This window comes from Hippocampus zosterae, chromosome 18 (assembly GCF_025434085.1).
Source record: "Hippocampus zosterae strain Florida chromosome 18, ASM2543408v3, whole genome shotgun sequence".
NCBI classification, from domain to species: domain Eukaryota; kingdom Metazoa; phylum Chordata; class Actinopteri; order Syngnathiformes; family Syngnathidae; genus Hippocampus; species Hippocampus zosterae.
In genome coordinates, this window is record NC_067468.1 from 3,156,615 (window position 1) to 3,177,978 (window position 21,364).

Genomic DNA, 21,364 nt, shown 5'->3' on the forward strand with positions numbered 1-21,364 from the left:
ACAGAAAAGAAGCATGAAAACAGAGCAAAGCTAAATGACCACACTGGAAACTGAAATGATCTTCTATACCAGTGGTCCCCAAACTTTTTCCTGTGAGGGCCACATAACGTTTCGCTTCTCTGATGGGGGAGCCGGGGTCAGTTTATAACAGCAAAAGTGTGACTGCAAGAGTACCTAGACGTAAAAATGTATTGTTTCCCAGAAACCCACACAAAATCAAATAACTTTTTTTGATTCACTCGCGGTATTAAAGACGTCTTTCTTCTCGGGACACACCACCTCCGCGACGGCATTCATGCATTTCTTGACAAACTCTCCTTACCGCTGTTTGCTATCAGTTGAGCAAACTGAAAGCTAGCCTGATCAGATGGCTGGTTCAGCTGAGCTTGGCGTACAAATGTATTTTGCTGAGCTAACGTTCCTCTTTTTAGCATTGACAGTTTGTCTGCTCTCATTTGCCCATGCAAAAAATTGTACTTGTTGTCGTGACGGTATTCGTAGTGTCTCCGCAAATTGTATTCTTTGAATACCGCCACCGACAGATGAGACAGACAATCTTTTCTTTGCATTGAAAAAAAAAAGTTTCTCCATTTTGGGTTAAATTCCCTGTATTCTGAATAATTTTTTTCTCTTACCTCACCTTTTCGCCATGATTACATTCTCTTTGAGAAAGACGGGTTTAGGATTAATTTTTTCTGGGGTTGCCAGATAACGGCACAGACCGCAGAAGGATGGAACAAATGTCACGTTATATGTGTTTATGAAATTGTTACGAGCTAATAGTTAATCATGAAAATAGTTCATAACTAATGAATATTTTATTGCAAAAGCCAAATTTTATGATAAAATACAAATATACATAGATGAAAAATAAATCAAAACACTCTGGTATTGTTCAGGGGGGCCGGACCAAATGTGTAGGCGGGCCGGATCTGGCCTGCGGGCCGTAGTTTGGTGACCACTGTTTTATACCAATGTTATGTTAAACCAAAAATTAAAACAGATCATGACTTCTTCCTGAATATCACTATCTAATTTTGTTGTGTGCAGCTCCTGCTGAAATATGATCTGGTGAAGTATGACATGATGAAAGAGGAGCCAATGAAAGATCAATACGGTTTCTGCCAGCGAGTGAAAAAGGGTAAGATTTCCATTCACTGAAGTCGCTTTCAACTCAAGTGCCTTACAACTGATCTGACCTTTCTCAGGCGAGACAGGGCTTTTACTATCTAAAGTAAGTGCCCTGACCCCATTCTTTGGCTACGCTGGAAGCAAGCAGCTGACCGAAAAGAAGCTGATAAGGAACGTGTTTGTCAAGGGAGATGCCTACTTTAACACAGGCGATCTGATGGCTGAAGACAACGAAGGCTTCATCTCTTTCAAAGACAGAGTAGGAGACACCTTCAGGTACAATTGTGTATGATTTGATTTCATTATTAGGTTCAGGACCAAACCGAATCATATTTCTGGATTCCAAAAATGCAACCTCAGAAAAAGTCCGGTAACAAAAATATTTATGACAGAAACTAGCACTAACAAAGTACAAACTGAAATCACTGGTCACACTAGCCAGGAAACACAATGCATAAACAAAAAGCACTTGCAAAGGAAAGATACAATAGAGAACAGAGAATACACAAACAAAATATGAAAAGTCAAATAACGCAAATCCAAGGATCAAGATCAAATAAAGGAATAATGAAAATACTTATAAAGTTTGATGACAAAACGCGAGTGACTATGAAAGGTATCACAAGGTCTAAAATACAACACTAAAAGTACAACAGCGAGCAAGGTCAATAATCTGACAATGACCAGGCAGCGTTGGGCCGGTGGTCCAGTAGTTAGCGCGTCGACCTCACAGGGCAGAGGTACTGGGTTCGATTCCAGCTCCAGCCTTCCTGTGTGTAGTTTGCATGTTCTCCCCGTGCCTGCATAGGTTTTCTCCGGGTACTCCGTTTCGTCCCGAGGTGAGTGTGAGCGTGGATGGTTGTTCATCTCTGCGTGCCCTGCGATTGGCTGGCAACCGGTTCAGGGTGTCCCCCGCCTACTGCCCGAAGACAGCTGGGATGGGCTCCAGCACCTCCTGCGACCCTTGTGAGAATAAAGCTGTTCAGAAAATGGATGGATGGATGACCAGGCAGCTCGGCAGTCTTTAAATACAGTAATCCGTTGATATAACGCGGTTCACCTTCCGCGGCTACGCTGTTTCATGGATTTTTTTCGTGCAGTTTTTTAAATGCTTTTTTTTTAAACAGTGAATTGTGTTCTGCATCCTGATTGGCTAAAAGACTGAGCAACGCGAACAGTCCGCACCTCGTCTCTGTACAGCAGGCATGTCCAGCTCCGGGCCTGGAGGGTCACTGTCCTGCCTGTTTTCCACTCTCCCAGCTGCAACACACCTGATTCAGATGATCAGCTCATCAGCCAGCTCTGAAGCAGCATTAGAATGTTCCTGATTATTTGAATCAGGTGTGTTGCTCTTGGGAGAGCTGGAAAACAGGCAGAACAACGGCCCTTGAGGACCGACTTTGGACACCCCTGCTGTACAGCTTGCCAAATTTACCTTTGCAAATATTTGGTCTTTGATTTCATTGTATCAGTGGCGGATGCTGGTCTGTCAAGGAGGGGAAGCTCAATTTCGACCTACATCATAAAATGTATCCTTTTATTTATACGTGAATTCTCCTCTCCGTTCCTTTTCAAAAAAATGAAAAGGATGCCTCACCATAAGATCGATGATTGGCTCATTTCGTTGTCAATTATAAAGAGATTCAGCCTCAGACAGAACATCCAATCATCATGCAGAAAAGCTCAGCTTCCGGGCCAGCTGGTAAACGCCCACTGTCCATAGATTCCCAGAGACGCTGAGCGTCCAATGGGTGGGACAAAATCAGCATTTATCCAATGACTCGTCTCATTTCAATGCATTGGGACAACCTACACTGAACTCTCTTGACGCTCAGCGTCCACACAGTTTAAAGCACAGTGAAGCTGCGGGAATGAATGAGAAGAGAGTCGCGTCGTAACCAGTAATAAGAGGCTGATTCGGAAAAAAGGTTGAGCGCGTTGTAGCGCATATTGAGTCAATGACATGTCCACACAATTGTACGTACACGGGTTCTTTTTGGAACGTAATCCCCACGATAAACGAGGGATTACTGTACACAGCAAGGCTTGATGGTGAAATGTGGCACAGGTGCGCCCGCTGGAGGGAAACACCCCTCCCTGCAACTGGAGCTGAAAAACAAACCAAGACAGAACATGACATTTATCGTCAAATGAAACTTTTTGTTCAACAATTATGACTTTATTTGATAGTCAAGATTTTATTCAAGTAATACACAAGAATGATAACAGTATCCTTTTTTAATCAATCAGAGTACAGAGTTCCCAATTATTTTGCGCAACAGTCAACCGGTTGGACTGAGAGAAAAAGCAAGAGAAATAAAATAATGGGATTTGGGAATGAAAGGTAAAGAAGGCTTGTAACACACTAGTATTATAGTATCAATAATAATGCTATGGTGATTAGCGGAATTAAAATTATTCTTGCCACTAAATTAGTTTAGTGAACACTGTTAAACATTATTGTGAGGCTGCACCTCTGGAAGATAACAGTGAGAAAGGAACAATAAATGTACTGTAAAAGTCGTGTTGTTGCCGTCTTCAGCAAAAAGGGGGCGAGGGAGTTACTGACATACAGTATGTGATAAGTCATTACAATAAAATGTGTAAAACGATCCAGTTTAAAGTTAAAAAAAAAAAAAAAAAAGAACGTGCAGTAACTCTCCATCGTCACATGGATTGTCGTTTTTTTTTATTTTTTTTTTTTTTTAGCACTCCACAATTATACAAGTAAAGAAGAACATGTCTGTCAGTCAATACACAACGAGAATGAAGAATTGGTGCTGGAGCGTGCAAGACAAGATGGAAGCTCCATCAGGAAGATGCGAGGATAGCGGACAGATCTGGGATTTGTAGTGCTAAATTGTCGGATTGAATTTCCGAATGCAACCAACATACAAAGAATAGTGATCACTACGTGTTTCCAATTCTATTTCCCACTCCGATAGCAAGAGACTTCCATCCATCCATCCATCCATCCAAGTCTTTGATAAGAATAAGCTAGAAAGAACATCACCTGCGCAAATCGAGAAAAAGAATTGCCGAAAGACGTCTCAAGATCACCATGAGGCCAAAATACCAAGTAGAATTAGAAATTTGTGGCTACAGAAGTCCATCTACCATTCGTTATCTGATCCGCTTATCCTCACAAGGTGTCGCGGGCATGCTGGAGCCTACCCCAGTCCTCTTCAGACAGTAGTCGGGGGACACCCTGAACGGGTTGCCAGCCTATCACAGGGCACACACAAACAAACAACCATCCGCGCTCACACTTACACCTAAGGACAATTTAGAGTGCCCCATTAACCCACCATGCCCGTTTTTGGAATGAGGGACGAAGCCGGAATACCCGGATAAAACCCACACAGGCACGGGGTGATAATACAAACTCCACACAGGAAGAGCCCAGAACGGAACCCACCGTGCCGCCGGGACCCCAGATCCAAATGATTATAAGTGGTTGATGAAAAATGATTAAAAGTAACCCTCTCCATTGCTGCACTTCAACAAACCATTTGTATTATACTTGTAATATAATCGATAAGTAACTCACTGTCATCCGTGGTATGGATGTCTCTTTGTTTATTCTTATTCTGTGTCTTTGGGGCTTTTTATCCTATGCGTGAACTCTTGTGTCCTTTTCCTCTTTAAAGCCCCCCTCAACCCAGCCCACACTTGAAGAGGATTTTCACTTCGAGAATCCTTCAGGATTAAGATGCTTTAAAAAATAGATACTTTTCCTGGATTCAAGGTGACACATTCACAACTGTAAAAATTTAATTGATGACTACATTTTGTCACAAATGTATTTGCGGTTGGAGTTAAAAAAAAAAAAAACTTTTCGATCTGAACAATTTTAGGAAAAGATTGAATTGCGCTTTTTTTTCTGCAGCTCCAGCATATGACCTAAATTTCATCTAAATGGAATGCCTTCACTCTAACGGTATTGTGATTTGAACTTCAACATAAAAACTACAATCGAAGTATTGAGTCGGCGAGAAGTAAATACTGTAGACGCTAAATGCATCAGATTTATTCTACTCTCTGCTTTTTTTTCGTACAAATTTAGCATTTTCGTTTAACCTACTCAATTTAACAAATAACTAATATGAAGAAATAAATGTAACCAATAACATACAGACAGCCAAACTGATTTAAAAAGTAAAAAGCAAAGATTATTAAATTTTCTGCACTCTCCGATTCCAAATAGTGAAAATAAACGCAAAGCTGATATTATCAATGTTCAATATACATCCCATCTTTTTTGGATTGTGTTGCAGAAAATGTTATGATTCCTTGCTCAAACAATAAAGATTATCAGATTGAACATTAAGTATCTTGTCTTTGTAGTGTATTCAATTAAATAAAGGTTGGACGTGATTTGTGAATCATTGCATTCTGTTTAACATGACGTCCCAACTTCATTGGGGTCATGTTTTCTGTTTAAGTTACAAAATTAAGGGGTGTGGTTTTCTCCGCAAAAGATTCAATCTAGTTTTTCATAAGTCCCGTGCCAAATGATTCAAGGATGATTCCATTTGAAAGTGGAACGACTAGATTTGATCTGACTCAGTGGGATTAAAACTCAATTTGATATGGTGTGCTTTATTTCATGAGGTTATGAAGCACTGACTTTTTTTGTTGTCATTTTGCATACATTGAAGTGAACTTGAAAGTACTAACTTCCAATAAAAGACGATTCGAGATGACATGATTCTAACATGATCCGTAAACGGACCAGATGGTAAGCAAATCCCTCAAATGTAAAGTCATATAAACGGCGGTACAAAAAATATTTATTTCCCAAAAACGAAGGACTGACAAAGTGCAAACAGAAAGCACTGGTAACACAGAACCAGGAAAAGCCAATGAGAACAATAAAGAAATAAATAAATCGCTTGCTAATGTCAAGGTAATCTTGAATCCTGACGAATACCTAAAATAAAATGGCAAAAGTCCAATGACACAAAACTTCAATCATCCAATCATTACAAGAAATCCTGAATACTTGGAACACAAAAAAAAAACTATCAAAGCAAGAGCGACTATAAACCTGAACATGGCTTCTATAAAATATCTCTTGAGCAAATTGTAAACTCAATAATCCGACAAGAGACGTGGCACTTGTTTAAATACATGGCTTAATCATAATAATCGAATTGGCAGCAGGTGTGCATGCTGGAAGAGAAGGCCTCCACTGCCACCTGCTGGAGAAACACAAGAACAGGGTCATGACAGATTTGGTTCAATTCGAGGCACTCACGGCTTTTAAATCAACAATTTCTGGTTCAAGTCAGTTTTTGTAACACTCACATTGAATATGTGTTGTTGTTTTTTTGTTGTTTTTATTAACTATATGAAACTTGCCGTAACAGAATATGTAATAGATCAAGGTGTAGAAACATCTCAAGGATACTCTGTATCGTTTTCATTTTTGGTTGGTGCTCCTCGAGGGGGAATTCAACTCAAACTCTGATGCATAGGCCGACTTTGTGTTGCACACCCAACATAGAGCCAGATCACACACATGAAGGGATGCAAGGAGAGATTCAAAGTGACAGAGGTGTTGCCACACCGCAGATATGTTTTGCATCATTGTCCTGGGTAGGTCTCGAACCCATGTCAAAAGGGAGTGTGCCTGGGATATAGAAGTGTTGTTAAATGTTACTTTTGTATAATGTAGACTTGTATTTTAAGAATCATTGTGGTTTAGTAGCAATATTATTAACTATGGTTAATAATTTGTTTCCTGGATTCAGGTGGAAAGGCGAAAATGTAGCCACAACAGATGTGGCAGAAACCCTTGGGTCAGTTGATTTCATCCAAGAAGTCAATGTGTATGGGGTGGAAATAGCAGGTACGTTCATGTCGGAAGCAATTCCATATCATACATCTGAATGTTAGGCCCTAGCATACTCCCAAAGAGCTGATATTTATAAAATCAAAAGAATGATACTCAGACCTGACCGATCTGGGGTTTTTTTAGGGTGAAAAAATTAGAGATGACCAATCTAAGGCATGAGTGGCCCGGTGAATAAGTGGTTAGCGAGTCGACCTCACGGTGCAGAGGCCGTGGGTTCGATCCCAGCTCCTTCCTGTGTGGGTTTTCTCCGGGTACTCCGGTTTCCTCCCACATTCCAAAAACATGCATGGCAGGCTGATTGAACACTCCAAATAAGGGGTCACCAACCTTTTTGAGAGTGAGAGCTAATTCATGTTTCCTGATTGTGTGAAGGACTACCAAATTGATACATGTATGAAATAACATTTGTACAAATTATTTAATAATATTAGAATGTGTTATTTTTAATAATTAATGATTTTCATTTTCAGGCTCTGATCATTTTAAAGCTGTCTCACAATACTGCCAGTGTTTGCATTTTTAAATCATAATTTCTACAAGCAAATCACAATCCTACCACTGGCGGGCTATTGGTGTGGTCCAATACGGGCACCACGTTGGTGACCCCTGCTCCAAATTGTCCCGAGGTGTGAGTGTGAGTGCAGATGGTTGTTCATCTCTGTGTGCCCTGCGACTGGCTGGCAACCGGTTCAGGGTATCCCCCGCCGACTGCCCGAAGACTGCTGCGATGGGCTCCAGCATGCTCCCCCCCCCCCCCAACCCTTGATAACGCAGTTCAGAATATGGATGGACAGATTAATGTAAGGCATGAAATAATTTCCGTTGATATTGGAAAATTGTACATTTGTGCAGATATGATGTTCATACATGGATTACTCCCCTAGCCCCGCTCATTGCTGATATGGACAGAATAAAATGGAATAAACAACACAAAGAAGAAATCTGACATGTCGAATGAATACTGTAGCAACTTGTTCTGAGCTGTAAAGAAAGAAAAGAAACACAAGACTGATTATTGAGAATACTACTATAACCATACTTGAAGTTCTGGTATAGAAACAGACAGTGACCCACTTTCTATCCATCCATCTATTTATTTTCCGATCCGCTTTATCCTCACAAGTGTAGCGGGGGGTGCTGGAGCCTGTGCCAGCCATCTTCGGGCAGTCAGCGGGGGACACCCTGAACCGGTTGCCAGGCAATCGCAGCCCACTTTCTATTGTATCACTTATCGGCAAGTTTATTAGCTTGTTTTAAAAAAAGCAGTTGTTTCAACTGCCGTGATAACGACATGCAGTAGCAGTCCAAGCTCAGTGACATTGGTAGCGGCAACGTTGCCAACAAAGGCAATGCCTGTGCATTGAAAAGTCATTCCGGCTCATTTCCGCAACCAATTTTCATGAGGCTTACTTTTTTGTCAACACCAAAGCGTGTGCTGACAATTACAGAACATGGTTGTTGTGACGTCCACGAACATGGAACGTGGTGCCCTTAGCAGCGTTAACGTCGCCAAAGGCACAGATGTTTCGTATCTACCTGTCTATGGTAAAGCGAATTGATTGCGAGAATACAGAGCATTTAATTGATAAAGTTACAAAAAATCCTTATCATAAAATAATAATAATAATACAATTTATTTATAAGCTCCTTTCAAGACACTCAATGACACTTTACAATAACAAAAAACACAAAACAATACGGGTTGAGCAGCAGCAGCCAAAACCCAACAGCGTTCACTCAACCCGGAAGTCAGAAGGAAACCACAAGGGAGGGAGAGGGGGAGACAAAAAACACGCTCGAACTCTCCTCATTTTGAGGATAATTTGAGTTAGGCAAAAAACTCCTGCACAAGCATATGACAGTTACAACAGGTCACAAGACATAAACAATAAAGACGGTGATACAAGGGCGTGTATGAAGGAGGGGGTGATGATGGGGGAGTAGCTTCCGTGCGTACTTTCATCAGGGGAAGGTCGAGATAGTTGTTTTGGTAGCAGGCTGCCCAAGAATTTAAGATAGCCTTGAGTCCGTGGCTTATGTCTCTTTCGTGGCGTTGATCAGCCAAATCCGTGATTTCAGTCAATATTTGAGCACGGATTCCAGTTTCTCCAAGTTTTTGTCCATCTTGCAGAGACGCTCCAAAACCGCAACAGTTTGTGGTTGAGCACAGTCTGAGTCTGGGTGTTGGACATCCGCACTATGCCATCCTTAGACCGGCAGCCTCTTCACTTCCAATAGAGCCACTCCCATCGGTTGAATTTTGCGATAGATCAGGAAACTGCTAACACCAAACAGCAGCATACCTCTTATCGGAAGGCCGATAATGTAGATGGCATCCATCATCCTCAACGGACAGTGTTGACAGGAACACCATTTTCCGCTTCCTCCAAGGATCTAGGGTGAACCCAGCAGCTAAAGTCCCCGAGGGCAAGTAGGCTCCCCATTGCCTGCTCTTCTCATCGAGAAAATGTTTATAAAACTGTGTCTGTCTTAGTAGTTCGTTGAATGTGTGTCAAATTTAACTGTCACAGGATTAATGGATGGATGGAATTATGTTTGATTTGTGTTGACCTATGTGGTTGTTATTTATTCATTAACAAATAATTGATTCACTCACACATTTTTAAAACAAACCGTTACTTTGGCTTGTGTGTCAAATTGTGACATCCGGATCAAGTCCTTCGTACAGGTTTTGATGCTCATCTAAATGATGCTTGGAAGAATTGATTTAATTTTGATTGGCAGGTCCATAGAATGTCGATATTTAACTCTTTCACATGACTGAGACTGAAGAAAGCAGATTTATGGTATCGTTTTCTGTGTAGTAAAGAATGAGATCTGTGTTACATCTGCACAATATTGTAAATTGTTCGGGTGCACCAAGGGAAGACAATTGGCAAACATTGGCCAAATTGCCATTGACTTTTGCCGGTTTCAGAAGGGCTACAATTTAATCGGCCAGCTGATATTAAAATACAAATATTTTTTCCGAAAACGTTAATGCTCAAGAATGATATGTCAACAGTGAACAATGTTTTTTATTTTATTTATGTAAATATACACATATACTGTGTGTATAGGGCAGGAGGGAAGAGCTGGGATGGCTGCCATAATTCTAAGACCAGGCTTCATGTTTAATGGGCGCAAATTTTTTCAACACGTGGTGATGGAGCTACCCTCCTATGCTCGACCCCTCTTCATAAGACTGCAGGTAAGTAGCCGAATCATGTGTAAAACACTAACAGAGGTTGCTATTTTCCATGCTGTCACTTGCTTTCTCCTTGACTGTATTTATCACATGCTTTCCTAAATTGGGTGAATGCTTCAACAACCAGTTCCAAACTTGCAACTCTCAGTTAGCTTGTTCGTTATTAGATTAGGAGATTGTTTCGTCACATGGAAGTAGGCCGAGATATTGCACTGCAGGGAGTGGGCAATTCATTTCCAAAGGAACAATTGTCAATGGCCACCCCAATATGATAACCTCAATTGCGTTCACATTCTTAAAAAAAAAATCCTTGCATGCATTTAAACATCTCCAACTCTCACAGGAGCATTTTGCAGCCGAGTGTGAAGCGGTTGGGATGAACATCAGCACCTCCAAATCTGAAACAATGGTCCTCAGTCGGAAAAGGGTGGAGTGCCCACTCCGGGTCGGGCAGGAGATCTTGCTTCAAGTGGAGGAGTTTAACCCTCGTAGTGCACCGCTTGCGATAAATGTAAAATGATGTCTTTGAATCAAAGGCAAAGGCATTCAGAAAACACGAGAGAGCTGAAACTTATGGAGGGGTTCTAAAATGGCCTAAATTTCATGACGTCACCGGCTGATAATTCTCAGGCATTGCAGCAATAATAAAAAAACGTTTTGATACCTTAATCTTCACAATTTACATATTTTTGCACCATAGAGACCCATTATAATTCATATTTTTGAATGCATTGTAAACCTAATGTGTAAACATGCATTTCACGCGATTTTTACGTCAATCGCTTTGTTTTCGCTTGGACAGACGTATGCGTGCCACATTGTTGGGTTGAGGTCATTCCAATTGTGCAACTTTTAGGTGGCGCCAGAGGATCGCAAATGAGTTTGCCTTTTTGCAGGAGGTTTCAAACCAATGCATTTTACATGAACACGTCCGGTCGGGATTGTTAGTAGGGCTTGGTTGGGACCTCCAGACACATTTTTTTTTTCCTTTTGCAAAAAATAAAGAATAAAAAATCCCAAAAAACTAATAAAAACTATATATGTATGGATAGCACAGATGCCCCTGAACATTTTGAGTGTTTGAAAAAAAAAAGAATGTTTTTATAACACAAAATACATCATTACAAAAATTGTAAAATGCGTAACTTAAGGCCTTTTTAATTTGGAGCACACAAGGGTTAAGTATCTTGTTCACGAGTGACGCAGGAGGGAGCGAGAGATCGACAGGCAAATTGATGCACCGCCTGCTGTGATACGGACTGTCGTGGTAACGGGGATGGCAATTTTCCGCGGATACGCGGAAATCCACCGTTTTACTTCTTAAATTGATCATTTTTGTGAATCGTCTAAATCCGTTGAGAAAATTTTAGGGGGGGGTCAGGTACGTTATCGTAGTTTTCACAAGCTATCCCAATCAGTCTTTCCATCTTCCGATTGTAAACAGCCCTGCGATTGGACATGTATGATGTCCTACTCGTTGTGATTGGTCGCCCCGTCCAGGCCACGCCCCTTTCCGTTTTTTTTTCATCACTAGCCATTACCATCCCTGTGGTAAAGAAGAAGCTGAGCCAAAGGGCAAAGCTCTCAATTTACTGGTCGATCGACGTTCCAAACCTATGGGTTGTGACCGAAAGAATTAGATACAAGCGGCCGAAATGAGTTTTCTCAACATGGTGTCCGGGCTCTCCCTCAGAGATAAGATGAGAAGCTGGGTCATCTGGGAGGGGCTCTGGGTCGAGCCGCTTCTCCTCCATGTTGAGAGGAGCCAGATGAGGTGGCTCGGGCATCTGATTAGGATGCCTCCTGGACGCCTGGTGAGGTGTTCCGGGCATGTCCCACTGGCAGGAGGCCCCATTGACGACCCAGGAGACGCTGGAGAGATTATGTCTCCCAGGTGGCCTGGTAACGTCTTGAGATCCTCCAGGAAGAGCTGGAAAAAGTGGTCTGGGCTTCCCTGCTAAAGCTGTTGCTCCCGCAACCCGACCACAGATAAGCAATAGAAGATGGATGGATGGATAGATGGTTGCGTTTGACAAATATGAAACACTGCAGGATTTTGTGCGTAATAACGTAAAAAACACACAGTCAAAACACTTTGAAGATTGCAGTGATTATGGGTATTGTGGCTGGTTTGTAGCACACAAATTGATGGTATTTGTCATTGTGACCAAGTGATTCTCCTAATAATCACATTCATGACATGAAAGAATAGCAGATCTTGATCGGTCCCGACACAAAATTTGGTATACAAGGCTATATCTCCCCAACCTGTGATTCTCTAAGGTTTTTCATTCCGTTTCGAAGGACAGCCGGTGGGGGGAAAAAAAGATGAATTATTCAAAAGAGGTCATTGATGATCATTGACGACTATTTTCTACAACAGAAATGCAGAATTTTCTTTGTTAACTGTACAAACTGGAGACGTCGGGCCGTGTCAAATGCATCATTTCTGGGATGATGTTTTCGGAACACCAGCATGGTAATGTCACAGGTCAATATGAAAGCTAAAGATTAAATGCTAAGAAATATAGAAAGATGTTAGAATATGAAAACACCAAAAAAATACACAGTGTAGTTTTAACAGTTATACTGTATTCATTCATTTATTATTGTTATTGTAATTGTTATTATTATTATTATGAATATGATTATTTTTTATTTTTTGGACCGAACATTTTTGACTGTTGGCGAGAAAAATGCGTGTTCATTTCGGGTTCTTTCAAGGTCACAAATGTTCGGAAAACATTCGCCAACAGTTTTCGTGGTTTTTCTCAGGACAAATGTTCAAATTTTCCTTGCAACAAGAAAAGTTTGTGTGAACGTCTGCCAACCATTTGGCGAATAATTGTGACCTTGAACAAACCCTGACGAGAACACAACATCCTACCAAGGGTGCAATCCAACAGTTTTTCCATTGAACCAGAGCCTGATTCCGTCAAACTCCGGTATAACTGGCAAAGGAAATGCTTAACGTTGGAGCTTGATGAATCTGACAGAACCAAACCAACTGATTGTACTACTGGATATACCCACACAGGACACTGAGAGACGGTGTTCAAATTTGTGTTTCAAGTCAGCAAAGTACATGTTGACTATCCATCCATCCATCCATCCATTTTCTGATCCGCTTATCCTCACAAGGGTCGTGGTGGGTGCTGGAGCCTATCCTAGCTGTCTTTGGGCAGTAGGCGGGGGATACCCAGAATTGTTTGCCAGACAATTGCAGGGTACACAGAGACGAACAACCATCCACACTCACACGTAGGGACAATTAAGTGTTCAAGCAGCCTGCCATGCATGATTTTGGAATGTGGGGAGTACCTGGAGAAAACCTATGAAGGCATGGAGAGAATATGCAAACTCCACACAGGAAGGACGGAGCCGGAATTGAACCTTTATAGCAGAGGTGGGTAAAGTATGGCCCGCGGGCTGGATCCGGCCCGTTGGTCTTTTTAATCCGGCCCGCCGAAGGTTGTACAGTACACAATTAAGGTTCGATGTAAATGATTGCATTCATTTCATTTGGACTTGAAATGAGAATGAATGAGAGCACAAAAAAGAGAAAAAATTAATGGAACCAAACGGTGACTTGATTTGACGGTGACAGGCATTTCAACGCCAGGTGGCGCAGTTATTTGAAGTTGCTGAGCACAGGGAAGGGAGGGGGAGTCGATACGGAAGCCCTGAGTAGCGCCACTCAAGCGACTCCCGTTCGATACGACGGAATAAGTGTGTCCGCGCCGCTATTTCATATATCATTGGATCCAAAACGGCAACATGCAAGTGACTCTTTTTTGCAGTGAGTTTTACTGGAATTGTGAAAATTTTTACGTCCTGTAGATCATGGCATCCAAACGTAGAGGAACAGTAATGGCGGCGGAAGAGAAAATGAAGTGTATCTGATTAAACGACGCGGGTTACAAAGTACAAAAGATTCAGGAGACGCTTGGAGTCTGAAAGATTCAAACCGACGAGACTTTGAAAAACGAGGAAGCGATTCTTGCTCTGTCCGATTCTGGATGTTTCCATGCTCAGAGTGAATTGTTGCGGCTCGACGGACAGTTGAGTAAATAAATGTTTCCTGGAATGGTTTGACTGTTATCGCGCTAAAAAGTTTCCCCCAACTGGACCGCTAATGAGAGAGCAATCGAGTTCCATAGCGCTATGGGCATCAAATACTTCAAAGCGTCCCGTGGCTGGGTTCAAAACTTCGTTGCACGACATCAGCTGAGCAACGCTGTCTTGTATGGTGATCGAGGGGAGGTCAAGTTCGAGACAGTGAGTGAGTGGAAAGAAAGCTACAAGGTCTTTTACTCAAGTCAACTCAACAAAACTGTATTTATAGAGCACTTTCAAACAGCCATCGCTGCATACAAAGTGCTGTACATGGAGAAATTTCGTAGCAAATAGTCCTAACTTTGCTGCAGTTTATGGGCAGTATATGGTTGCACTTTGTTGCCTGTGTTGTCACACATGTATGTTGTTCACACTTTAATGCTTCTATTCTGTTGATGTTTGGTATGGACTGTCAACATATACGGTTTTTTATATGTACCATATCTTGTGCTGACCTGGCCCACCTGTCAAATTTAGAAATCAATGCGGCCCTCGAGCCAAAAAGTTTGCCCACCCCTGCTCCATATTGTGAGGCCACCACGCTAGCCACTCGTCCACCGAGCCGTCTTCATTTTCAACACACTTTGTCGTGAACAGGGTCGCGGGGAGTTGCTGAAGCTTATCCCAGTTGACCTCGGGCGGAAGGCAAACGACACCCTGAACTTGTCGCCAGTCAGTCTCAGGGCACATATAGAGACAGACAAACATTCACACCCACAGACACACCATCACTGAGTGGGAACCGATCCCACGGTGCCTGCACACAAGTCCAGCGTGTGTACAACTCCACCATCAGCGACTCACATGTTGACCATTTGGGCCAAATCCTTTGCTCACTCCAGTCCCCAGGCGAAGCCATGTCCTTGTTGTTTATCACAACAAGGACATGAAAAGAAAAGGGAAGAAATTTAATCTGTGCTGTATTTACATGTTACACATACAGTACATTTGACAAAGTTTTATTCAATCCAATCCAAAAAGCACATTGTTCTATCAGACTCCAAGGTTTTCCAGTCTGACTGATCCTGCTAAGAAAGCCTTTGTTTCGGTTGTTATTTTTGTTTTCAAACAAAATTCAAAGTCTCCCGTGTCTGAAAATATTGATTCTAAAATCTGTTCCAAGTACATTTTCAGAATGATATCATGATAGAATGATCTTTGAAGTCAAGATGGCGCCCGAGTAGGCAGCCGTCGGCAAGTGTTCTCATGAGCCTTGCTTTTTTTGTGTTTGTTTTGTCACTTCGTGTTTGTTGTTACATCGTGTGGACCTGATGTGGACTTTTTTCAGCATTTTTTGGCCATGACATTCATCAAGGAGGAGACTCTGTGCTTGGTGGTTGCGCCTTCTCGGCAGCATGGGTATACCAGCACTGTTTTTGACTGGGAGGAATGTCGGCGCCATTTGACGGTTGTTGCTGGACAGTCCCGGGGCGCTTGTGTCTTGCGCCTGTAATGGGCAGCATTTTTCACAGCCCCGCTTTGTTCAGCGGATAGATCGGTGCTGTTGAACGGTCTGCGGCTGGATGGATGTAAGGCTTGAGGAGCCGACGATAAGAAGAAAGGAGTGTTAGCGTGGTGCGCCGATGCGGATTTGGAACTGGAAGTCGCGGCTTGGAGTTTGAAGTGGAATACGTGGGACAGGAGAAGTGAACTCATCTCTTTTCGTCAATGGACGCTACAGCTTCGTGTTTGCTTTCAAAACTTAGCTTGTAGCAGACGTGTGCACATTTTCAGCATGACGTCTCTGACCCACTGGTGAAAAGACTCTTTGATCCTCTCCTCTTTCATCTATAACTGCTTCAAACAACAAAGTGAATGCAGAAAAGTGGTGAAGATAGCACGACTGGGCGTGTCCTATGTGTTGTGTTATTTTTGTTATTTTGACTTCAAAATGGCACCGCGAGAGTGGCTGCCTTTCCGGCAGCTCCTATATTTTGTTCTTCTACTTCTTCCTTTCATAACTTTGCTGCTGTGAATTGGGAATTTCTCCATTGCGAGAAAGGTATTCTTATCTTATCTTATCTTACCTTACTTTATCTTATATGTTGTACACCATTTTGCATCTTGTATTGCGTGCTAATCATTCTAATTCCACATGTCACACTGACCATTGTTTTGTTTGTCTCCTCAGGACGTGATGGAAATGACAAGCACCTTAAAACAGCAGAAGTTCAACCTGGTTCAAAGCGGATTTAACCCCTCAACAATATCAGATCCTCTCTATGTGTTGGATTATCAACAGAACAGCTATATCCCTTTAACAAAAAGTGCATACCAGAGTATCGTCTGTGGAGAGTGCAAGCTATAAGACTGTGCTCGTGAGCGTAATGGCAGTGATCTAAGAAGAATATGATGATTTGGCCTTGCTTCTGTCACTTTCAAGATAGTTTGACAGCCAACATGACAATATCAAAGAGATTACACACCAGAAAATTAAAATGCTAAACATTAAACAATGAAATTTAAAAGCAGCTAGTATTTGATTAAAATATAAGTATGATTTATGTTGGGAAAAAAAATCAGTCAGTTCACATTGAGAGTCTAATGGGTCTTTCTAATAAAGTGATTGTGACCGTGTCCAAATGCGGCCAGCTACAGATTGGCTGTAAAGCCACGCTGGCGGGAACAAGAGTTTTTGAGACAGTTTACGGAGGTCACAGACAGAAGCCTGGTGCTAAACATTCACCTCTACTTGATCAGTCTCCTGTCGTACACCATCCTTTATCCACACTGCCTCCCCCAGCACACGACTGCATCGAAGCAAAAGAATCCTAGCAATAAATGGAAAAAAGATCTTCAGCAGGTTATTCCAGATGTTAAATGAGCCTGTTCTTCTCCTCAGGACATATCTATTCAACATTTTTATCTGTCATATGCACGGTAGAAACACAGTGGTTGGACTGAGCTGGGAAATTCTGACTTTGCTATCTCCCTCCGCATTTACAAAGAATATAAAACATTAAAATTAGCAATTTGATGTAATCAAAGATGAATATTTTCGGGCCGGGGCAAGTCTAGTTTATATTGCAGACCACGTGGCTCCTGTTTGGGAGTCTGCCGACAACTTTGAAATGTTGCCATGTGAACCAGGCTTAAGTCTCACTCATGGCAGGCGCTGCTAACTGGTCTTTCCTGCACCTTGGGTTGAGAATCATCTCTTGAGTCTTTATAGCATTCAAACCTTTCATGCACCCTGTCACCTGCTAACATGATAATCTGTCCACTGTAGTAACCGCTGTCCCTGAAAGGGTTAAGGAGAGGGGTTTTTTTTGTTTTTTTGCACCTAGAGCAGCTGAGCCACCTCATTCCTGGAAACCTGTCTCTTCTCCACTAGTGAAAAGGCCAATGACTTCTGTGTCATCAGCAAACTTGATGTGTCTGTCCCTTCATGGTGCCTCTGTTATCTTGCCAGCCTACTGAGGAATTGAGCTGTAGCACCTGGTATTTAGATGGCGACCACATCCACCTCCAGCCTTTCACAGTAACAGGCTGAAAATTGGGTATATTCCTTCTAAAGTCAGCCACCAACCACTTGGCTTTGGAGATCTTCACTTGCAGATGGCTTGTTTTGCATTGTTTCCATATATTCTCGAAGTCTCACAGAATCTTGTACGACTCCTGCTGTTCACCTATTTTTGAAACTTAATCACAGTGTCATCTCGGCCTGAACGACTTTGTGTTTTCTGATCAAAATCAGACCACGTGATCACTAAAGACGATTGTTTTATTTTGGCGCTCTTATCCTCTCCAGCTCACCAAGCAAAAGCGGAATGCTACTCATAGACAGGTCATGCTAACCAATCAGCTCCAAGCCGGTTTAAAAAAACATCAGAATCTGATTTATTGGCCAAGTATGTAAGAAACACAAAGAATTTACTTCCCAGTTATGCGCCGTGCATCGTCACCCGGCTGCTCACTAATTTGGGGAAACACTAGGTGCTAGGCTAACATACTGCATAGTATGTCTGTGTTTTTCAGCTACAGTATGTGTGAAATGTGAAGTGTCAAGCCTCTGCTCTAAGTAATCATTGCCTCAGTGGCCCAAATAAGCTACACTTCTAACAAGTATCACTTTCAAAAAAGGCAGATAAGGAGTAGCTTAGCACGTGACAAGCTGAGCAAGAAGACGTAACAGGAGATGATGGAAAAGACGATGCTAATCGCTAACCTAGTGTCAAATACAAAAGAACTTAGTTATATACCATAGTACTTTGTTCACAAAAGTCTAGCTGCAGCCACGGCAGAGCAGAGAGTAACCAGGTCTTAACAGCAATTAGCAATTGAATTTGTAGCTCTCAGGAGAAAATAGTTGAACAGCTACATCGTGAGCTCACAGAAAAACAGGAAAGGAATTGGTGAGAGCTTCTATGAGCCAAGACGAGGAGTTTATGAGATCAATCTTGTATTAGTATATTTATATCAGCAATGCTATTTGGTTTGCACTATTTAGCACCAGTCCAGTGGTTAGCACGTCGACTCCTCCCTGTGTGTAGTTTGCATGTTCTCCCCGGGCCTGCGTGGGTTTTCTCCGGGTACTCCCGTTCCAAAAACATGCATGGCAGGCTGATTGAACACGCTAAAAAATAGTCCCAACGTGTGAGTGTGAGTGTGAGTGTGCATGGTTGTTCGTCTCTGTGTGCCCTGCGATTGGCTGGCAACCGGTTCAGGGTGTCCCCTGCCTTCTACCCGAAGATGGCTGGGATAGGCTCCAGCACCCCCCGCGACCCTAGTGGGGATTAAGCGGTTTGGACAATGGATGGATATTTTGCACCATATGCGTTCAGAAAAAGAGGTGTTCTCCAAGAAAACACACTCTAACCCCCAGGTACAAATAAGTATTGTTTATGGTTCGATAAGCTACACAAGTGGTCCAAACAAGAAAAGGGACTATTTCTCTACCTTTTTGTTTGCAATTAAGGGTACATGGGTACTTGTCCTATGGAAATGCCTTCTGAAAGAGCCCACTGTTGTATGGAATGTGATTAAAAGTAATACACAGGAAGAGTCGTAATTTCGACCAGGGATGGGACCAGGGATTTACTTTGTGTACATTTTGCACTTCAAACCAACTGACAACGGTTCTTATGAAGAAAAAAATGTTTTTTTTTCCTTTTTGGCCACTACTGTTCCCAGAATGCCTTATGTCCTGTGATACTCAACTTTATCCATCATAAAGTGGTTAATCCGACTAGTTTTTGTTACCCGTAGTTCGTTGAATGTTTATCGAAACTGTTGCATTACATTTAAGTTGCCCATTGTAAATATGAAACTGTGACTCTTGAAATACATTCAAATCCGTGAGTTCCATTGAGGCAAGGATAATGTTCCCTTGATCTAGTACTACATCTGTATACATGATTGTGCACATCTTGGTATGTACTGTACATCTGTGTGGATTTCTCTAAAGACCGCCCAAAGCCGCAAGGGTTGGGGAGTGTTTGCGCACGGCCCGAATGTTGATTTTTCGTCAGAGTTCATTCAAGGTCACAAACAGTCGAGAAAACTTTCGCCCAATCTTCACGGTCGCAAACAGCTATTCTTGTCAAAGACAGGCATTCCTAAACAGTTGTAAGGGTTGCAAACAGTTTTCAAATTTTGAAGATGTTCAAACTGTTTGAGACCATTAACATCGTAAGCAAATGTTTTTGTGACCATTTGGGACGAACCCTTACGTAAAACAACACTCAAGAATTGCAAAGCTTCGCAGCTCAGTGGGGTGGATTTCAACTTCCCGAAAATCAAATCCACTCCACCCACCCAAAAAAAAAAAAGTGGTATTGTTGTGTGTACAATTCATTGACTGAATATGCACTCAAATACCTTCATATTCTTTAGAATTCACTACTTAACACAGGTGACTGACAAGACTTCATTCTCATTTACTCTGCGGCGGCACGGCGCTTCGTGAGACAGTCGGACGCTGAGCAGCAAGTGCTTCGATTAGGAAGCGTTGAGTGGGTCGTGCAGCGTCTTGAGGGTCTATGGGATAGTGGGCTGGCCCGGACGCTTGGCTTCTGCATTTTGATTGAATGATCTGTCTGAAGTAGAATCCTTCTTTGATTGACACCAAAATGAGCGAATCAGCGACTGTAGCTGTGACACAGCTTGCAAGCTCGATGATGACTGAAGCAGTGCTGCTAATTTTGTCAGTTTCAAAAACAATGAGATAATTATTTTGAAGGAATACGTTAAAGAAACAATATACCGTACTGTAGCTACGGGGTCTTGTAAGATTGAACGGCTGACACGACAGCTTTACTGCAGGGATGATAAAATCGTATTTTTATTTTAGTTGCTATGACATGCAATGTTTTTTTGCTTTTCATGCTAATATACGGTTGCTGATGGAAAAAGTTTGGACAGCCGTGTATTGCATAAATTGTGATGGGATAGGCGCCTATAAGCTTGTGCTTCAGTCTTCTCCTTTTGGGCTCTGATTATCATGTGCCGAATATTGAATGTAAATGTATCGTCTGGTGGACAGTGCCCAAATAAACCAACTTCAAACAAAAAAAACTTGGGAAAAATGAGAAACCTTGAGAAGATGCCGCAGATGGGAGAATGTCCCATCGAGACATTCGATGGGACATTCAGACCCCATGAGACTGTCACCGGGGAGGAGCCGATGCAGCTGGGTGGCGAAAGCTCCAGAACGGAGGAGAGACGGCGCAGGTTCAACGATCGCGCCTGGTCAAACAGCGGTCTACAAGGACATCACGCCGCTCCCGGCCCTTCGGAACCTCAACCACCTACATTCACCGTACTGTGAGTCACGACCCCGTGCAGAACATCCCGAGCCTCGGCGAGGGTCGACTGAAGGCTGGAACTCGAAGGAGAGATCTATGGGGCGTCCCGGGTGCAGCGGATCAGGGACCTAATAGATTCGCGGGCTGATGACTGTTTTATCGATACCGACCTCGCCTCAGAGTTAGGCTGTTTTATCGAGGAGTTGGCCGTAAAGAAGCGTGTTCATGATCTCGATGGGCGCCTCCTGGCGGTTGTAACACAAAGAACAGAACCGCTAAAGCTCAAATTTTCCGGGATTCATG

At 42.4% G+C, this 21,364-nt stretch overlaps 1 protein-coding gene across 2 annotated transcripts in view; it reads left to right on the forward strand.

Moving 5' to 3' along the window:
• slc27a6 (solute carrier family 27 member 6) overlaps nt 1–18,700 on the forward strand; it is a 71,938-nt gene extending 53,238 nt beyond the window's left edge. The window contains exons 6-10 of one of the 2 annotated variants that reach the window (XM_052050092.1): nt 1,051–1,141; nt 1,209–1,407; nt 6,888–6,985; nt 10,072–10,202; nt 16,447–18,700. In XM_052050092.1, coding sequence (XP_051906052.1) covers nt 1,051–1,141; nt 1,209–1,407; nt 6,888–6,985; nt 10,072–10,202; nt 16,447–16,623 — 696 coding nt within the window. In that variant the 3' untranslated portion in view covers nt 16,624–18,700. Of the gene's footprint in view, nt 1–1,050; nt 1,142–1,208; nt 1,408–4,781; nt 5,462–6,887; nt 6,986–10,071; nt 10,203–16,446 lie in introns of those variants that run through there. The other variant, XM_052050093.1, reaches the window with a different exon arrangement.
• Nucleotides 18,701–21,364: the final 2,664 nt, after the last annotated feature.